The sequence below is a fragment of the Macrotis lagotis genome, chromosome 4 (genome assembly GCF_037893015.1).
Source record: "Macrotis lagotis isolate mMagLag1 chromosome 4, bilby.v1.9.chrom.fasta, whole genome shotgun sequence".
In the NCBI taxonomy this organism is placed as follows: Eukaryota; Metazoa; Chordata; class Mammalia; order Peramelemorphia; family Peramelidae; genus Macrotis; species Macrotis lagotis.
Window position 1 is genome coordinate 157458612 of NC_133661.1, and position 16779 is coordinate 157475390.

At 39.7% G+C, this 16779-nt stretch overlaps 1 protein-coding gene across 1 annotated transcript in view; it reads right to left on the reverse strand.

The window, feature by feature from the left end:
- The window catches only part of ITGA11 (integrin subunit alpha 11), a 218526-nt gene that overhangs the window by 95996 nt on the left and 105751 nt on the right, over window positions 1-16779 (reverse strand). The window contains exons 4-7 of the mRNA XM_074234488.1: window positions 11744-11835; window positions 6882-6996; window positions 3495-3622; window positions 1349-1497 (exon numbers count right to left, since the gene is read on the reverse strand). Coding sequence (XP_074090589.1) covers window positions 1349-1497; window positions 3495-3622; window positions 6882-6996; window positions 11744-11835 — 484 coding nt within the window. The remainder of the gene's footprint in view (window positions 1-1348; window positions 1498-3494; window positions 3623-6881; window positions 6997-11743; window positions 11836-16779) is intronic.

A 16779-nucleotide genomic window follows, 5' to 3' on the forward strand; every position in this document is an offset into this window, starting at 1 on the left:
TTTGTGTATTCATGATGGAATTCATATTTAGAATTATTTGTGCATATATCATATCTTCCTTGAAGGCTGTAATCCCCATGTGATCAGGAACTATATCTTCTATTTTCTGCCTCCCTCAGAATCACTTAGTTAATGTATAATTTATATATTATTAAATTATATATAATATATAATATATATATATACACATATATAATTTTTTTTGGCCAAGACAATTCAGATTAATTGACTTGTTTGGTGTCATGCAGCTAGGAATTGTCGGTTCACTGTGGTTGGATTTCCATTCAAGTCTTTCTAACTCCAGGGTTAGTATTCTATCTACTGTACCACCTTGCTGTCTCTTAATGTTTGTTGAATTGAATTCTGTGCTTTCCCCATGCAGAACAGAACCCCAATTAACAATCAGTGAGTTACTGAGATTATCAGTAAGTAGATTGTTCAGTCAGTTCTGTCATGTTTAACTCTTCGTGATCCCGTTTGGGGTTTTCTTGACAGAGATACTGGAATGACTTGCTATTTCCTTCTCCAGCTAATTTTACAGATGAGGAAACTGAGGAAAACAGGATTAAGTGACTTTCACAGTCACAGCTAGTAATTATCTCCTGAATTTGAATTCAGGAAGCTGAAACAACAGCTAGCCATGCCCTCCTTTATTCAAATGAGGAAACTGAGTGCCACCTCTCTGCCCTACTAAGTAGGTATCCTTTGAAAATTTAGATTGGGATAGGGAAGGTTCAGATGAAAAGACTACCAGATTTGAAGTCAAAAGATCTGGGATGTTCAGTCTCTTACCAGTTTTATCAGTCTACCTATAAAATGGGGAGGGATAGGATGGCATAATGGAAAGAAAACTGGATTTGGAGCCTGAAACATTGGCTTCTGATTGGTATGTGTATACTAGCTGTATGTCAGTGGCAAGTCATTTTCCTTCTCTGTCCAGGTTTCTTTGCCCCAGATTATTTGAATCTAACCTGCCTTAGTGGGATTAATGCCAGAATCAAATGATAATGTTAAAAAAAGAGTTTAGAGCAAACATTGACATAAGTAAGAGATCCATCCACCTAAAGCGCTTGATGGGATCCTGGCCGAAGGGGCCAGTCCTGTTATAACATCTCTAGGAGGCCAGAGTCTCAGACCCTCTACTCAGCCCCACAGCCTTTCCGGGGCTGGAGCTATAACTATGAAAAACCAGTTGGATGACCTCATTGTTTTTATTTTCTGCACTAGGTCGATGTACCACTCGGGGACCTGCCGCCCGGCCCTGGGGCCCCGAGGACCCGTGAATGTCTGGGGGAGCCTCTGGCCTTACGAAAGCAGGACATTCTTGAATCCCCGGGAGAAGTTTTACCGAGCAAACTCTATCCCAAAGGCCGTCCGGGTTTCGGTCCCCCCTCGCTGCTCGATGTGGCTGGCAGCTTCCACCACGTCTTTGACAGACCTGTAGTCATTCAGGTGAAACTCGTGCACCACATCTTCTCCGTACTGAACCACGCCCACCTGGAAGGCAGAGGTGGGGGGACACGCGTGACCCACCCGGGCTGCTGGGGAGGGGAGGACACCCCCTTCCCCCACCCACCCCTACCCTCTCCCCACTCCCTGCCCCCCAAGTCGAATCTCCCACCCAATCCTGCACCCCTTCACAGCCTACACTCCCACACACCCCTCATCTCCTCCATCCCCGCAGAGCCCTCCAATGGCCAAGGGGCTAAGGATGGCCGGAGGCTCCAAAGGAGAACAGCTCTAGCCTTAGGATGGACATGAACAGGATGAACAGAAACTTGTTTACCAAGTTCTAGAGTACTAGCATTCAAGGAGTTTCTTAAGACTTGAAAAAGAGAAGCTTTGGACAAATAAAAAGGAAATCTTATTTCACAAAGTGAGGCTGATTACAGAATGTGGAAAGAGCCTTATATAGAGTTAAAGGACCTGAGTTTAAATCCTACCTTTAACTCTTACTAGCTGTGTGGACTATAACTTCTCTACACCTCAGTTTCTTTATCTGTAAAATGGGAGGAGGGGGAAAGAGGTAGCCTCAGAGCTCACTTTCAGTTTTAGTTTAGTTTTTAGTTTCAGTTTTAGACCCTTTATCCTCAAGGGTTTGGGTTGGAAACAGCAACTATTTTAATTCATTTCAACAAATATTTATTGGGTACTTCCTGTACACCAAGCTTGGACCAGGGGTGGGGTGAAGGTAAAATGTTATAAACCAAATAGTTGTTGCCATGAAAGACTGCTTTTTCCTAGGATCTAAATAATATCATACATGGATCAGTAAATAAAAAACAATTTGGGAGTATAAAAATAATAACAGAAAAGGGAGGAAGAAGAACTAATATTTAAGGGAAATCCAGATAGCCTTCATATTAGAGGTAATACTAACCTAAATCCCTCTTGGTTTAGTTCTCAGAGGGTACTTTCTAATAAACCTTTCAGAGAGTTAAGAAAAAAGGCTTAGACTTTGAAAGATTTAAGAACTCTAATCAATATAATGACCAACCCAAATTCCAGAGGACCGATGCCACAGAGTGCTACTCACCTCCTGACTGAGAGGCTAATAGTCTAAAGAGAAAACATATTTTTGTACATGACCAAAGTGAGAATTTGTTTTGCCTTACTATATGTGCTTGTTATATCGGTTTCCTTTTTCTTTCTTTCTTTTTTTTTTAAGTGGGAGTGGGGAGAGAGAATAAATGCTTGTTAATTGAAAAAAGTTTAGATAGATTACTGACTCATAGAGTTCAGTTTCTTGACTCTTCATTATCCCATTTGGTGTTTTCTAGACATGGATACTAGTCATGTTTGTCATTTACTTCTCCTTATATATAGTTATTTTACAGATGAGGAAACTGAGGCAAACAGGGTTAAGTGACTTGCCCAGAATCACACAGATAGTGTCTCAGGCTGAATTTGAACTCAGGAAGCTGAGACTTCCTGACTCCAGGCTGCCTAATGGAATGAAGCAGAGTAGCTAAGGTAACTAGAAATATTTGGGGGCATACCCTTAACTTGTGAGGACAATGCAGTGAGACTTCCTCAAGTCTATCATTTGGTGTCCTCATCAGAGAAAGAACTCTGAATTGAAGGAATTATGGAGCTTGACAGAGGCTGATGACTTTGATTTTTCAAATATCCTAAGGGACTAGTACTTGTTAACTTCTTCCTTGATCCATTTTCTTTTTAGTGATCCCTTTCTATGGCTATGGGGTTATCTCACTGGTACAAAATTGGATCAGTTAGTGGATTTGGAAAAGTCAGTTACAATAATTCTGAGCCTTGCCCAGAATTTCTGAACTGGACTGACTTAGACTATAAAGCTTTCATTTCACAATAATCCCACGAATCAAGCAGAGTAGAAAATATTATTCCCATTTTGCAGATGAGGAAAACAGCTTTCACAGATCATGATTTGCTTAAGGTCATGCTGATAGTGCTGGGACTTGAATCCAAGTTTTATGATTTCTTTAAGCAACATGAAATAACCTTTACATACTTACCTGGATCTGACCAGGACCAATGTAAAACTTCTTCAAGATGTTTATGAGAAAGTGCTGGACTTCTACCCAGGGGTAGATGCTGTTGGAGCCATCCAAGACAATAATGATATCCATGTATGTTTGACACCCTAAGGAAAGAGACACACAATCATAACAACCATATTTACATCTATAAGGAGTCACAGACTTTTGGACTGAAGGGCACTTTTCCTCTAGGCTGGAAGAAATCATAGTCATCTCAGGATATTAAATCCTTTTTTAAATGTCCCCAGGGAAGAAGATTCCTTAGTTTTCCTTAGCCATCTGTTCCAGTCCTTAGTCACACTCACTGTCACAAAATTTTTCTTTTTATCCAACCTAAGTCCCTCTTGGTTTAGTCTAAACCACTCTTTCTACTGATCTGTTCTCAGAGGGTACTTTCTAATAACCTTTCAGAGAGTTAAAAATCATCTCAATGTCACCCTTCAATCTTCTTTCCTTCAGGCCAAACAATTCCAGTTATTTTAAACTCTATGAATCTGCACATCCTTCTCATCTCTATCACATCTGTCTTTAGTTTTGGAACCCAGAAACAGAGACAGATTTCAAATCAGTTTTGACCTATATTGGGGGTGATGGACAAAGGACCATAGGCCTCATAGGATCTTAGAATCATTTGAATGGCTAAGTTGGGAGGGACCTTGGAGATCCTTCCTTCTTGAGTTCCTTCCAGATTAATGATTCTGTGTGTAACCTTTTCACCACAAAAGCATTCATCTGACAGATGAAGAAACTGAGACCCCCGAGAGACGGCACAGAGATTTGGTCAAAGACAGATAGGTGAACAATGGAACTGGGTTGCTTCCTCTTCCTAGGTCATTCTCTCTCATTTTACAGAGAAGTGAAAAGGTTGCAAAATGAATTATGAACAGAATTAGGAGACTGACTTCTGGGTTGAGGAAGGCTCTAGTCTGTGGGTTACATCTGACTCTTGGCTTAATAATGACATACAGATTTCTAATCTTGGCCAAGCTTATCTCTAATTTATCATCCAAATTATTTATCTAGATTAATTCTTGTTCACACATAGTTATTTATATCTTGTTTCTCCTATTGGCCTATGAGCTCCCCTAAAACAAAGATTTTTCTTAACTTTTCTCTGTTCAGTCATTTTTAGTTGAGTCTGACTCTTTGTGACCCCACATAGGGTTTTCTTGGCAAAGATGATTTGTCATTTCCTTTTCCAGTTCATTTTATAATTAAGGAAACTGAGACAAACAGGGTTAAGTGACTTGCCTAGGGTCACACAGCTAGCAAGTGTCTGATTTGAAATCAGGAAGATGAATTTCTTTGAATACCTAGTCAGCTATGTGATCTTGTGGCCATCTTCAGGGTCTCAGGGTCTCAGTTCCCTCATCTGTATAATGAGTCCTATCCAGTTTTAATATTCTATTATCTGAGCCTTTCCCACCTCCTTCCACCACCCCCAATCATGATCATGTCAAAGGAAGGCTGTTACATTGAGGGGATTGGGCAGCACAGTTTGGCAGAAACTCTTTAACCCACTTATGGGGCCCAGGGCAAACGTTTGTGGCTGGTCCACTGTTTATTTTTTCCATATTGTTAGGAGGAGGGGAAAAATGGATACCATTATGCAATTTATTGTAAAGCAATGCCTTAGGAGGCTTTCTGGCTTGCAAATATGTCAATAATGTCTGCATTGTCGAGACTTTGAAATATGCCCACTTCAGCTCATATTATATAGTAAGATCTGTGGGACAATTTTGGGTCCTGTTGGTTACTTCAGAGTTTTCAACCCCCTTTCGTTTTAGGGGGGGGAAAACCCCAGTTCACCAGGATAGTTTGGAATTGGTAGAGTAAGACAACTCCTCAAGGCTGAGAAGTGACTTGGCCATTCATATCACATTGGCTGGACTGCAAGCAGGGTTTGATCATCTTAACATGTCTGTGGTTGACCAAAGTTGATGAGTTTGCCTCCCCCCCTCCCCCCACAATGGATTCAGGATTTTGCATTAGGGGCCTCCTAGTATTTAGGGTGTCTGGGAAACTTGTCTCTTTCTGCCTAGAGCAGAGGTTCTTAATCTTTTTTTGTGACACAGGCCCAGACTTTGACAGTCTGGAAAAAACCTGTGAGTCCTTTCTCAGAAAGTTTTTAAATGTATAATATAAAATATATTAGGATTACAAAGGAAATCTATGATATTGAAATGCATTATCAAAATATTAAACACACACACACACACACACACAAGTTTCTGGATCTCAGGTTAAGAGCCCTTGGTCATCATCTGACCCCAGACTAAGAAACTGAACCTTAGGGAGGCCAAGTGACTTACCCAAACTCATATAAATAATTTGAAGTAGATTTGAACAATACAGTGAGTGTTCTTTTCTCTGTACCATAGTCTTGATGAGAATCCTCCTTTCTTATTGAAATATTTGTCTTCTTGAATCCAGTGAGACAGTCACTCTCACTTTTAGGGGACCTGTCCCTTCATTCTTTGCTGCTATCTTTCCCTCTTCAGGGACTTGGAGAGGGGGAGAGGGGAGAATTATTCATCACCTTGTGTGAGCAGACCCTGTTTTCTGACAAGGGGTGTTGTTCTTTTATCAACCAAGCTCCTTACAAGGTAATGATTACTTCTGCTCATTGCCCTGGATCATCTGTCTGAGACCTCTCTCCTTTGACTCCCCTCCCTAATATAATAATTCCATCTACTGGTTGAGTCCTGTTATTAAGGGAGCGTAAGGGTGTGTATATGTGTGAGTAAGGCAAGGTGCTAATCCTTTCACCCTCCATAAAAATGGCAGCAGGCAAGGCTTCTGCAGTGATATTGAACAGAAAGGAAATGGGAAGGCGCTGCGCCAAGCAGTCTGTGCTTGCAGGAGACGAAGCCCAAATTCTTTCCTTATTTTTATTTCCTAAGTGATCTGAGCTGCATGCCCATACCAGGAGAAGAGGGGGGTGGTGGAAGGCCTACCTGCTTCAATATTCTGAGACCCCCTTTAAGAAAAACCAATATCTCCTAGAGTGGAGGGTGAGGTTTACTGCTCCTGAGAGCATCAAGCAGGTAGGGAGATGACTTCCAATTGCCAAGAGGTGTTTGTCTTTGTATAACTTTTCTTAGAATGATTTCCTCTTCAATTAGATACTTAGGTATCTCATTTGTCTACAAGTCCCTCATATTTTCTTTCACCTTACTTGAACTTCACAAACATCTTGTGAGGCAAGTTTTGTGACTATTGAGGCACAGAGATTTCAAGTTGGCAATGGGTTGAGGAACTCTCTCAGTAGGTCTCTTTCTACCCCTGATCACAATTATGACTGAATTAGTCAAAACTAAACTTTCCATGAAAAGATAAGGCATAAGCTATATAGTAACTTACTTTGGAGAGCTGGGGCCACTGTTTTGGAGAATCTGAAGTTGGAGTTGACACGAGAGCACATTCCTGTGGTGTAGTATGAACTCCCACATTCATGAGACCAGAGAGGACTGCATGCCTACAAAAGATAACAGGAACAGCTGCTAGATAGATGAAACTCTTTTTGGTAAGGCAATGGGGTTAAGTGACTCACTCAAGGTCATACAGCTAGTAATTATTAAGAATCTGAGGTCACATTTGAACTCAGGTCCTCTTGATTCTAGGGCCAGTGTTCTATTCACTATGCCACCTAGCTGCCTCTAGATAGATGAAACTTAACTAAGAAATGCTTTTATCTGGGGCAGAAACAATTTGGGGGGCAGGGGAATAAAAGGTGTCAAAGAAGACAGTATAAAGGAGGGAGAGAAAGAGGTTATAGAACTAAAGTTAACTATCCTCCTTTGGGTTCAACCTCCATACCTACAGTAAGTGGTAAGAAAGAGCTTCTAGGGAAAGGGAGATTGAAGCTCTGGGAGTTTTTGATCCCTTAATTTTTTTTTTTTTTTTTTGGTAAGGGAATGGGGTCATGCTATGTGAAGGAGCTCTGAAAGTTGCTATGGATAGGAAAGCCTACTCATCCCTTGCTGGCACCCTTTGGAAAAGTCCCAGTCTTTCTTCATTATTCATATTTCTGAATAAGGAAAGGTTCTTAAATTCTAGAACTAGAAGATCATCCTCCAGAGGTTTTCAGGTTCAGCTCCCTCCCTCTACTGTCCTGGACAAATGTTCATCTTTCCTAGGTTTAATGTTCCCAGAGGTTAAGAAAGTTTTCCTTGTGGCTAATTTGAACTCTCTTTCTCATAGCTTAAACTCATTTCTCTGAAGGTTGAGGTTGAGGGAAGATGTAGAATAGCTTTACCGAGACCTTGATTTCTGTGCATTTTCCCCATTTCTGTGATGGCCTCCCTCCCTTTTTATCTTTTCTAGTCAAAATTTTGCTTTTCCTTCAAGGCTCATTACAGTGATCTGTCTCCTCTGGGAAGCCTTCCATAATTCCCCTTGCTTGAAGTGAGTGTTTCCTCTTCAAATTTTCCTCTGACACTTTGATTTCCTTTGCACTCTCTCTATCTTGCATAATGTTCTTCTATATATCTTATTGGTTATAGATAGTAAGCCCCTTGAATGCAGGTTCCAGGAATTTGAATTTTTTTTTTGTTTCTCTAGTGCTTTAAATTTTTTTTTTAGGTTTTTGCAAGGCAAACGGGGTTAAGTGGCTTGCCCAAGGCCACACAGCTAGGCTAATTATTAAGTGTCTGAGACCGGATTTGAACCCAGGTACTCCTGACTCCAGGGCCAGTGCTTTATCCACTATGCCACCTAGCCGCCCCTTTACGCCACCTAGCCGTCCCTTAGTGTTTTGTTTTGACTGGAACTGGGATGCCATCTGAGTGTGGAAATGCTCTTCACTAATGTAGATAGATAACTTTCTGTAACATAGCATTGAGAAGGCAGATGAATGAATGAACAAAGTATTTATTAAATGTATACTCTCCTAAGGGGTAAGTAAGAATTCCTACTTTCAATAAACTCACATTCTTATGGGGGAGACAATAATTTAGATGATATGTGGTCAGGGACAGGTGGAGGGACAAGTTGGACAGGTGGAAAATTTGAACTCAGGCCTTTCTGACTTTAAGATCAGCCTTCTATCCACTAGGCTTAGTGACTTCATCTTCAACCCAATTTGCTTATAGTAGTAGGGAGCTTAATAGCTAAAAATAAGTTTGTGGAGCTGAAATGAAGGGGATAGATTAGAAACCCCAGTAATTATGTCCTTATTTTTTTTTCTCTAGGAAAATCTTTAGTTTTCCCTCAAAGATCTTATTTCTTTTCCTGTAACTGTACATGTAACTCTCTGGAAACCTATGGGCTCCTTCTCAGAACAGTGTTTTTGAATGTGTAAAATAAAATATATAGAATTACAAAGGAAGCCAATTATAATGTAATACAGTAATCAAAATATTTTTTAAAAAGTGAGGAGATCTTCCTGGTTTTATTCCAGCACCTTTCTGGCAGCATGTCTATGGACCAGATGTTTCAGTGGTCTCCTTCTGCCACCATGGTTCTGTGGAAATCATCTTTGTGGCTGTGTGAAACCTTTCCCCTTTCAGGGATGCAAAGAAGCTCCTTTGGGAAAGTAGGTCAGGCTTGGATGCTTAATCCTCAGGGCTGCTCTCCATAAACTCAGGCCTCATTCAAGACACATATATAGACTTTTAGGAAGCTCAAACAGGCAGCACAGGACCTTGACTACCAAAAGCTGGGGGATCAATTATGTTATTAGGGCTAACCCTAGAGGTTTTAGATTTGGGTTCATCCCTAGGCTATTCAGGGTAGGATAACTCAAATACCAAATCACTATACCTTTCCTCATCATTTAAATGCAACTGAAATTAGGTTAAAATATATCATTAAATGTAGAAGAGAATAAAAAGGGGGAGGAGAAATGAAACAACATTTTAGTAAGCACCTGCTTTGTATCAGATACTTCTTTTAAGAAGGGTACCACACAACCAAAGGGGAATGTGTGAAGAAGGAAGGTGGAGGAGTCTAGTTCACTTTTTTTTAAAGAAGTCTGAGTTTTTTTTGAATCTATGAGCTGTAAGTATTTTTTAGTACCATCTGGGAAAACTGCTTCTTTCCATCTCAAATTTCCTCCTTTGGCTATTGCCCTGAGTTACTATGCAGTATAGATTTATATGCCTGGAACCTCTAGATAATGGTCTGTTATTTTCCACTATTGTGTAGAAAGCTCTAGAGAAACTAAGTGATCACCTTCCTCAGACAGATGATGTTGAGAAGCCATTCACTGGGGCCTGTGCGACAATGATGCTCCAAAGTCCTCCCCTATCAGCTGGCTCCCTGTAAACAGCTCCCAGAGGGAAGCTCAGAAGCCCATCTACTAAACCATAATTCTATGGAGTTCCCTTCCAAATCAGTGTCAGTGAACAAGCAGCAGTGGTAGTATTCCAATTTATCATTCAGTCAAGGCACATATATTTCCTGAGTACATATATTTCTTAGCACTACTAATTCTAGGACTCTGGGTAAGTTCTGAACCTCTTAGCCTCAATTTCCTCAGCTGTAAAATGGAGATAATGATAGTATCCTCCTTACAGTTTGCTGTGAGGCTCAAATGAGTAATTACTAAGATGCTTTTCAATCTTTGAAACATATAAATATTAACTATAGTCATGTGATGTGTTCTTTTGTCTTTGTTCTTGAAGAAGACCATTATATCAGTGAAGTGATGCTGTGACATGGATGTGAATTGGATTTGAATAACAGGAGTTGTGCTAAGTTACCAGCCTCACTTTCCCCTCTAGAACTATCTGGGTCCAGGAGTCAGATTTTAATAAAGATGACTAAAGATGACCTTGGATGTGAGGCAACTAAGTTTATGTGACTTGACCAAGTAACACAGCTAGTTAATGTCAAGTATTTGAGACCAGATTTGACCTCAGATTCCCCCAACTCCAGGGCTGGTGCTCTGTTATCTACTGCCCCTAACTGCCCTTTAACTATTTTCCTTATTGTCTCTGACCGTACTCTGTCCCAGGATCCCACTCAGCTTTTCTTCTTTTTTTTCTAAAATTTATTTATTTATTTATAGCAATGGGATTAAGTGACTTGCCTACACTGCTAAGTAATTATTAAGTGTCTGAGGTCAAATTTGAACTCAGATCCTTCTGACTCCTGGGCCGGTGCTCTATCCACAGTGCCACCTAGCTGTCCCCTTTTCTTCTTTCTTAATTAGTTCTAGGTACTTTGATACTTCTAAAAGTAAGTATCTGGTATAAATAAGGACTTAATAAAATTTTGTTTCATTTTCCCTCCCCTTCCTTTTTTACCTTTTGAGGCTGCATTTGATGTACATTTTAACCTGATTTCAGTTCTATTTAAAGTTTGAGAGAGGGGATAGGGATTTGGTATTTGATTTATTTTATGTTGAATATTCTAGGGATTGCCATATGTCAATGTTTGTTTCTCCTCATCTTCAAAATATTGAAGATTCATCTCCTCTAAGTCCCTTTTCCCAATGAATCCTACTTAGCTTAGGCTCCCTGTGCTCACAATAGCCCCTAGGAAGCTAAATGAGAAGAGAGTGGGGCTAGCACTGCTTATCTCATTCACAGATACTTTGTACTCATCTCTCTTTAGTATCACTCTATGGCTCAGAATTGTCTAGTTGCTTCCTGGCTTTGACTAGGAATGGAGGAAATTTCACAACTCTTGACTTGTTCTCTAGATTGATTGATATCAGTGAACCCCTTTGACATGAACTCATCTTAATATACTTCATCACCAGGAGGCAGTCAGTTTTCCACCCTGGGCTAGGTGAGGCCTGACCTATAGCACCTTTTCCTCTTGAGCTCTTGTGATCATGATTTCCAGTATATTAATTTTCAGTCCTTTTTATGGCTCTTTGAAAATATCTTTAGATCTTATAAATATATATTTTGTCCCCTGTTTAACTAGGAACTTCCCAAGGCAGGGACTCCCTAGGGATGAGAAATATGTCTCTTTGATCAGAGCTCCTTGAGACTGAGGACTAAGACATCTTTCTTCACATACTTTTCAGGAGAGGTGAGGGCAGTCAGAAAAAAACAGTTGGGAGAAAGAGAAAGGAGAATCTGCTTCTCTTTCCACTTGACTCTTGGAGAAATTCTCTGGAGTTCATCTTTAGCTGAGTTACTTTCTGACCCATATCTTCTTTCCAAATCAGTATAGAATTCATGGGTTTGGGGTACAGGAAAGAAGTTGAATGTGGTGGTAACGAGAGGAACTTAGGGATGGGAACAAGAAGGAAGAGTGTTCTTTCTTACCACAAAACTGTTATCCTTGGGGTTGGTGGTGAGGCTCAAGCCCAACCTCATGTTATCCTTCCTCTCAGACACATTGGACAGGGTGACTCTTCCTAATGAAGGAGATCAAGGGAAAAAAGGGAAATATCAGAGTAGAAGACTGCATTTGTATCATTGCACTAGAACTCTGCACTTGTATCTTTGAGATTATCATGACCATCTTGGACAGAGTCCTAGAAAGAATTGGAAAGTTGGCTAGGATTGTCCCTGGTGTACCCATCAGCTTCTTTTCCAACTTAGATAATATCTTTTTGCCCCCTTTCTTTTCTCTAATCTCCCTGATTTCTTGGGGAACCACACTGTAACCTACAACCCCCTTCCCCATCCAATAAATCTCCCTTTCCCCTTCCCTCCTTCTCCCACTGACTCCATCAGTGTTGCATTCAAACCACCTCCACTACCACCACCATCATCGTCATCACCACCCATACATACACACACAGAGTTCAGGTCTTGTAATAATAGCCTAGGTGAGGAGATATATTTACAGATATATTATGATGTCCTTAAATTGTTCTACATATATGGATGCCTAATTTGGCTATGTAGACACTTGAATATCTTTCTATACACACAGGATTTTTAATCTGGAATCTTAGAGTCAAAAAGACCTGATTTTCAATCTTATCACTGACAAAATACTGTCCTATCTTCTCAAGGTCTCCAGGAGACTTTCTAAAATAATAAATTGTTTAGCAGGTGCTTATTTACATGAATAGAAGGAAGTTTCTCACTAAAACAATAAAAATCATAGATCTATCCCTCTGTCATTACATTTCCCTCATATACAAAACAAAAACAGAACAAAACCCAGCTCTTTTCTCTAAGTGCTGAGAATGGTTGGAAATCTTGGTCTTAGAAGAAAAAGTAGTGTGGGGGGGGCAGGGTCTGAATCTGTGCAACAGATTTATACAGCATTTAGCATAATGTCACGTATAGAGAAGTGCTTAATACAGACTTGCTATCATGGGAGAAATGGTACTTTTTTCTTTTTCTTTATTTTTTTTGGAGGCAATTGGGATTAAATGACTTTTCCTGAGTCACACAGCTAGTAATTGCCTGAGGTTGGATTTGAACTCAGGTCTTCCTAACTCCAAAGCCAGTTCTCTAGTCACTGCACCATCTAGCTGCTCCAATACTAGTTCTTCAAAGAACAAATTCAGTTCTCTTTCTCTTGGTTCTAGTGGCTATTCTTTGACCTTCTCCTTTACCCTGCTGCCCCAACCCTTTAGAGTTTTCTGAGCTTTCAAGCAATGAGGACTGAAACTGTTTGATTCTTCCATTCTAGCCTGGGAAGAGGAGTGACTTAGAATCAATACTTTCTCTGCATCCCTATAAGCCTTGTGTTCTATCCTGCTGAGCCTACTCAAAGGATAAGCTTGTCCGATATAATAACAACGATGATGTTTGTCCTTTGTTCTCAAAAAAAGACCATGACATCAGGGAGGTGATGCCATGACAAGCACATTAATTGAATTTGAGTGAGGGGATGCTGTGCAAAGTCACCAGCCTCACTTTCTCCTCCAGAGCCATCTGAATCCAATCATCAGATATGAATCAGGACCACTGGAAATGGCCCTGCATGTGAGGCAGAGTTAAGTGACTTGATCAAAGTGACACAGCTAGTAAATGTTAGTTGTCTGAGATAGGATTCGAACTCCCAGTCTTCTGACTTTAAAGCCAGCACTCTATCCATTGCCCTACCTAGCTGCCCTTATAATAGCTCACATTTGATAATACATTATATCATGTTATAGTAATGCTCAATTCTCCATTCCCCTTCTGCCAATTGCTTCCACTGAGTCTATAAAATATTATATAAACTGTGATTCTTTAATCAGAAATCAAGTTTCAATGACAATACCTGGAGGAGAGGGAGTATAGTGTTCATCACCCCTAATAAAGTGCTTGTCATTGATACTAAGGAGGAAGAAATATGAAGGAGAGGTGTGTGTGTGTGTGTGTGTGTGTGTGTGTGTGTGTGTGATAGAAAATGAACTACGGATGGGGTAAAGGCCATGGGGGGGGGTGTTCTATAGACAAATTTGGCCAACTTTACCATTTTGCCCTAGGTTGGTCTTGTGCCCAGACTTTTAAAACTTCAGTTACTGAGCTCCCTGGCTAGGGGACTGTTAATTTTATGGGCTTGGTTCTGTAAATAGATTAGGTATAGTGGGAGGGCTTGGCCCCACAGTAGTCTAGCAAAGGGCAAGCATTTTGCTTAATGACTTTTTGACCTCTGGAAGGGATATTGGGTTGGGAGGGTCTTAGCTCTAAGGAGCAGTAAGAAATGGCTTGCCTGAGATTGGAACCAGTGCTCAATACAGATGTAAAGTCAATGGAGTGCCCCTTCAGTGTCCATCCTTGGTTGTTTTCAGAGATGCTCTCTACCCTTTCCATTTAACCTGGGCTCTCATGATGCTGCCTAAAATTGACCAAGTCTCTAAATGCTATACTATTCATGGCCTCATCAAAAGCAGTACTCTTTGTCTCTTTCTCCCTATCAAAAACTATTTATCTGCTGTTTCATCTGAAAGTTATTGCTTTTACCCTCTAGAGATGAGTTGACAAATTCATTCATGCTAATATGCTATGAGTTTATAGTTGTATAAGATGCTATCAGGCCATTTCTATACCAGACTGCCTTCACTCTGGTCACCATCTCTGTCTTCTTCCCTTCCCAAATCCTTAAATAGAGCCTTTTGCCCAGGCCATTGAGCTTTATTTAGTAGGTGTGTTTATTTTATCTTGACCAGAATCAGGCTTCTAGGCTTCTTCCTTGTCATCTCCATTATTGTGCTGTTGTCCCTTCTTGTGATCCTTTGTACCTTGTCTTTCCTCATTAGAAGTAGCTCTTTGAGGTCAGGGATTCACTCATGTTTGTATCTCCAGCATTTAACACAATACCTAATAAGTGCTTAATGAATCATCTAATTATCTATCCCTGCATTGCAGGGGTTTTTTAAACTTGGGGTTTATGGAATAGGTCAAATGGCTGAATTTCAAGGGGTCCATTAATTTGGGTGGAGAAGAATTATACTTTTTTCATCATAATTGATTTAATTTGTATTCCTCTATATTTTTGTTTTATGTATTTAAAAAAACAATATTCTAAGAAGGAGTAAGTGGGCTTCATTTGGCTGCCAAATGTTCTTTGCCTGGTGTTGCTGAAGCACCAAGATACCTTGCTAATATGAGAGGAAAAAGATCATACTCAAGGGTCAAGGAATCCCTCAATACCTATCAAATCAGACCATGGGGTGAAATGGTTTTGGTAAAGGCAAGTGAGTAGGATATCTTTTCCCAAAGCTCCCCTCACTACAATACATATAATTGTGCAAGTCATGTCATCATGCATATGACAACATGGTGCTCTTTGATTACAAAGAATGAACATCATAAGTGTCCCTGACATAAAAACCTTAATCAAACCCATGCTATATTAAGCCCAAAGAACTATAAAACCATATTCCATTAGCAATTTCACTACTAGATATGTATCCCGATTAGAGCAAAGAAAAAGGGAAAGGGCCTATTTGTACAAAAATATTTATAGCAGCTTTTTTGTGGTGACAAAACTGAAAATTTAGTGAATTTCCTTCAACTAGGGAATGAGTGAACAAGTTATGGTATGTGAATGTGATTGAATACTATTGTTTTTTAAGAAATGATGAAGGGAATATTTTCAGAAAAAAACCTGTGAAGATTTTCATGAATTGATGCAAAGTGAAGTGAGCAGAACCAGAAGAACACTGTACAAAATAAGAACAATGCTGTAACAATAATTAACTGAAAAACTTAGCTATTCTGATTAATATAATGATCAATGACAATTCAGATGATTCATGATGAAAAATGTCATCTACCCTCAAAGAGAAAACTGAGCAGATTGAAGCATATGTTTTGCTTTGCATTCCTTATTTTTCTTGTTTTTTTATTTCAATATGGTTAATATTGAAATGTTTTGCGTGACTTTATAGGTCTTTAAATGCATGACTTTACAGATACTATATTGCTCGTATTCTTCATTGGTGTGGTAGGGTCAGGAGGGAAGAAGAAAATTTGTAACTCAAAAAAAAGAATATTAAAAAATAAATAAAAGCAGCGAGGTGGTGCAGTGGATAGAGCACTGGCCCTGGAGTCTGGAGTCAGGAGGACTTGAGTTCAAATGCGGCCTGAGACACTTAACAATTGCCTAGCTCTGTGAACTTGGGCAAGTCATTTAATCCCATTACCTTAGGTAAAAAAAATTGTTTTAAAAATAGAGAACAATCAAAAAGAATCTATATTATAGGAATATTTTCATTTGAACAACCATCAAAGCTTTAATAAAAAGAAATGAAACTCTAATGATAAAATGTCATACAATGTATGATGGAGAGAGAGGGAGTGAGTCAATAATAATTTATTAGCTACCCACTATATGCCAAGTGCTGAATATAAAAATAAAGGACAAAATACTGTTCCTGCCTTTGAGGAATTAGATGTAAATCTCAGAGGAAAGGGAGAAAATACCTGGAAAGACCTCCATTAGGACCAGGTATTTGATATAAGTACTGACTTGAAGGAAGTCAGGGAAATCTTAGGAGAGATAGCATTCCAGGCATGGAGAATAACCAAAGCAAAAGTATGAAATTGGGAGATGGGATGTTGCATTCAAGGAATGGCAAATAGACCAGTCTACTGGATGTGAAGTATGTACAATATGGGGAAGGAAGCAAAGTGTAAGAAGATCAGAAAGGTAGGAAGGGACCAGGTTGCAAAAAGCTTAAAATACCAAACAGGATTTTATATTTGATAATTGTGAGTCACATGATCAGATTCATACTTTAGGAAATTCATTTTGGCAGCTGAGTGGAGGATAGATTGGATTGAAGAGGCAGCAGTGAAGTGATGGGGGCTTGTATTATCATGGTGACTGTTTTAGTAGAATGAAGGTAGAAATGAGAAGGTCTGACAGTAGACTGAATATCTAGGATGAATGTGAGTGAGGGGTT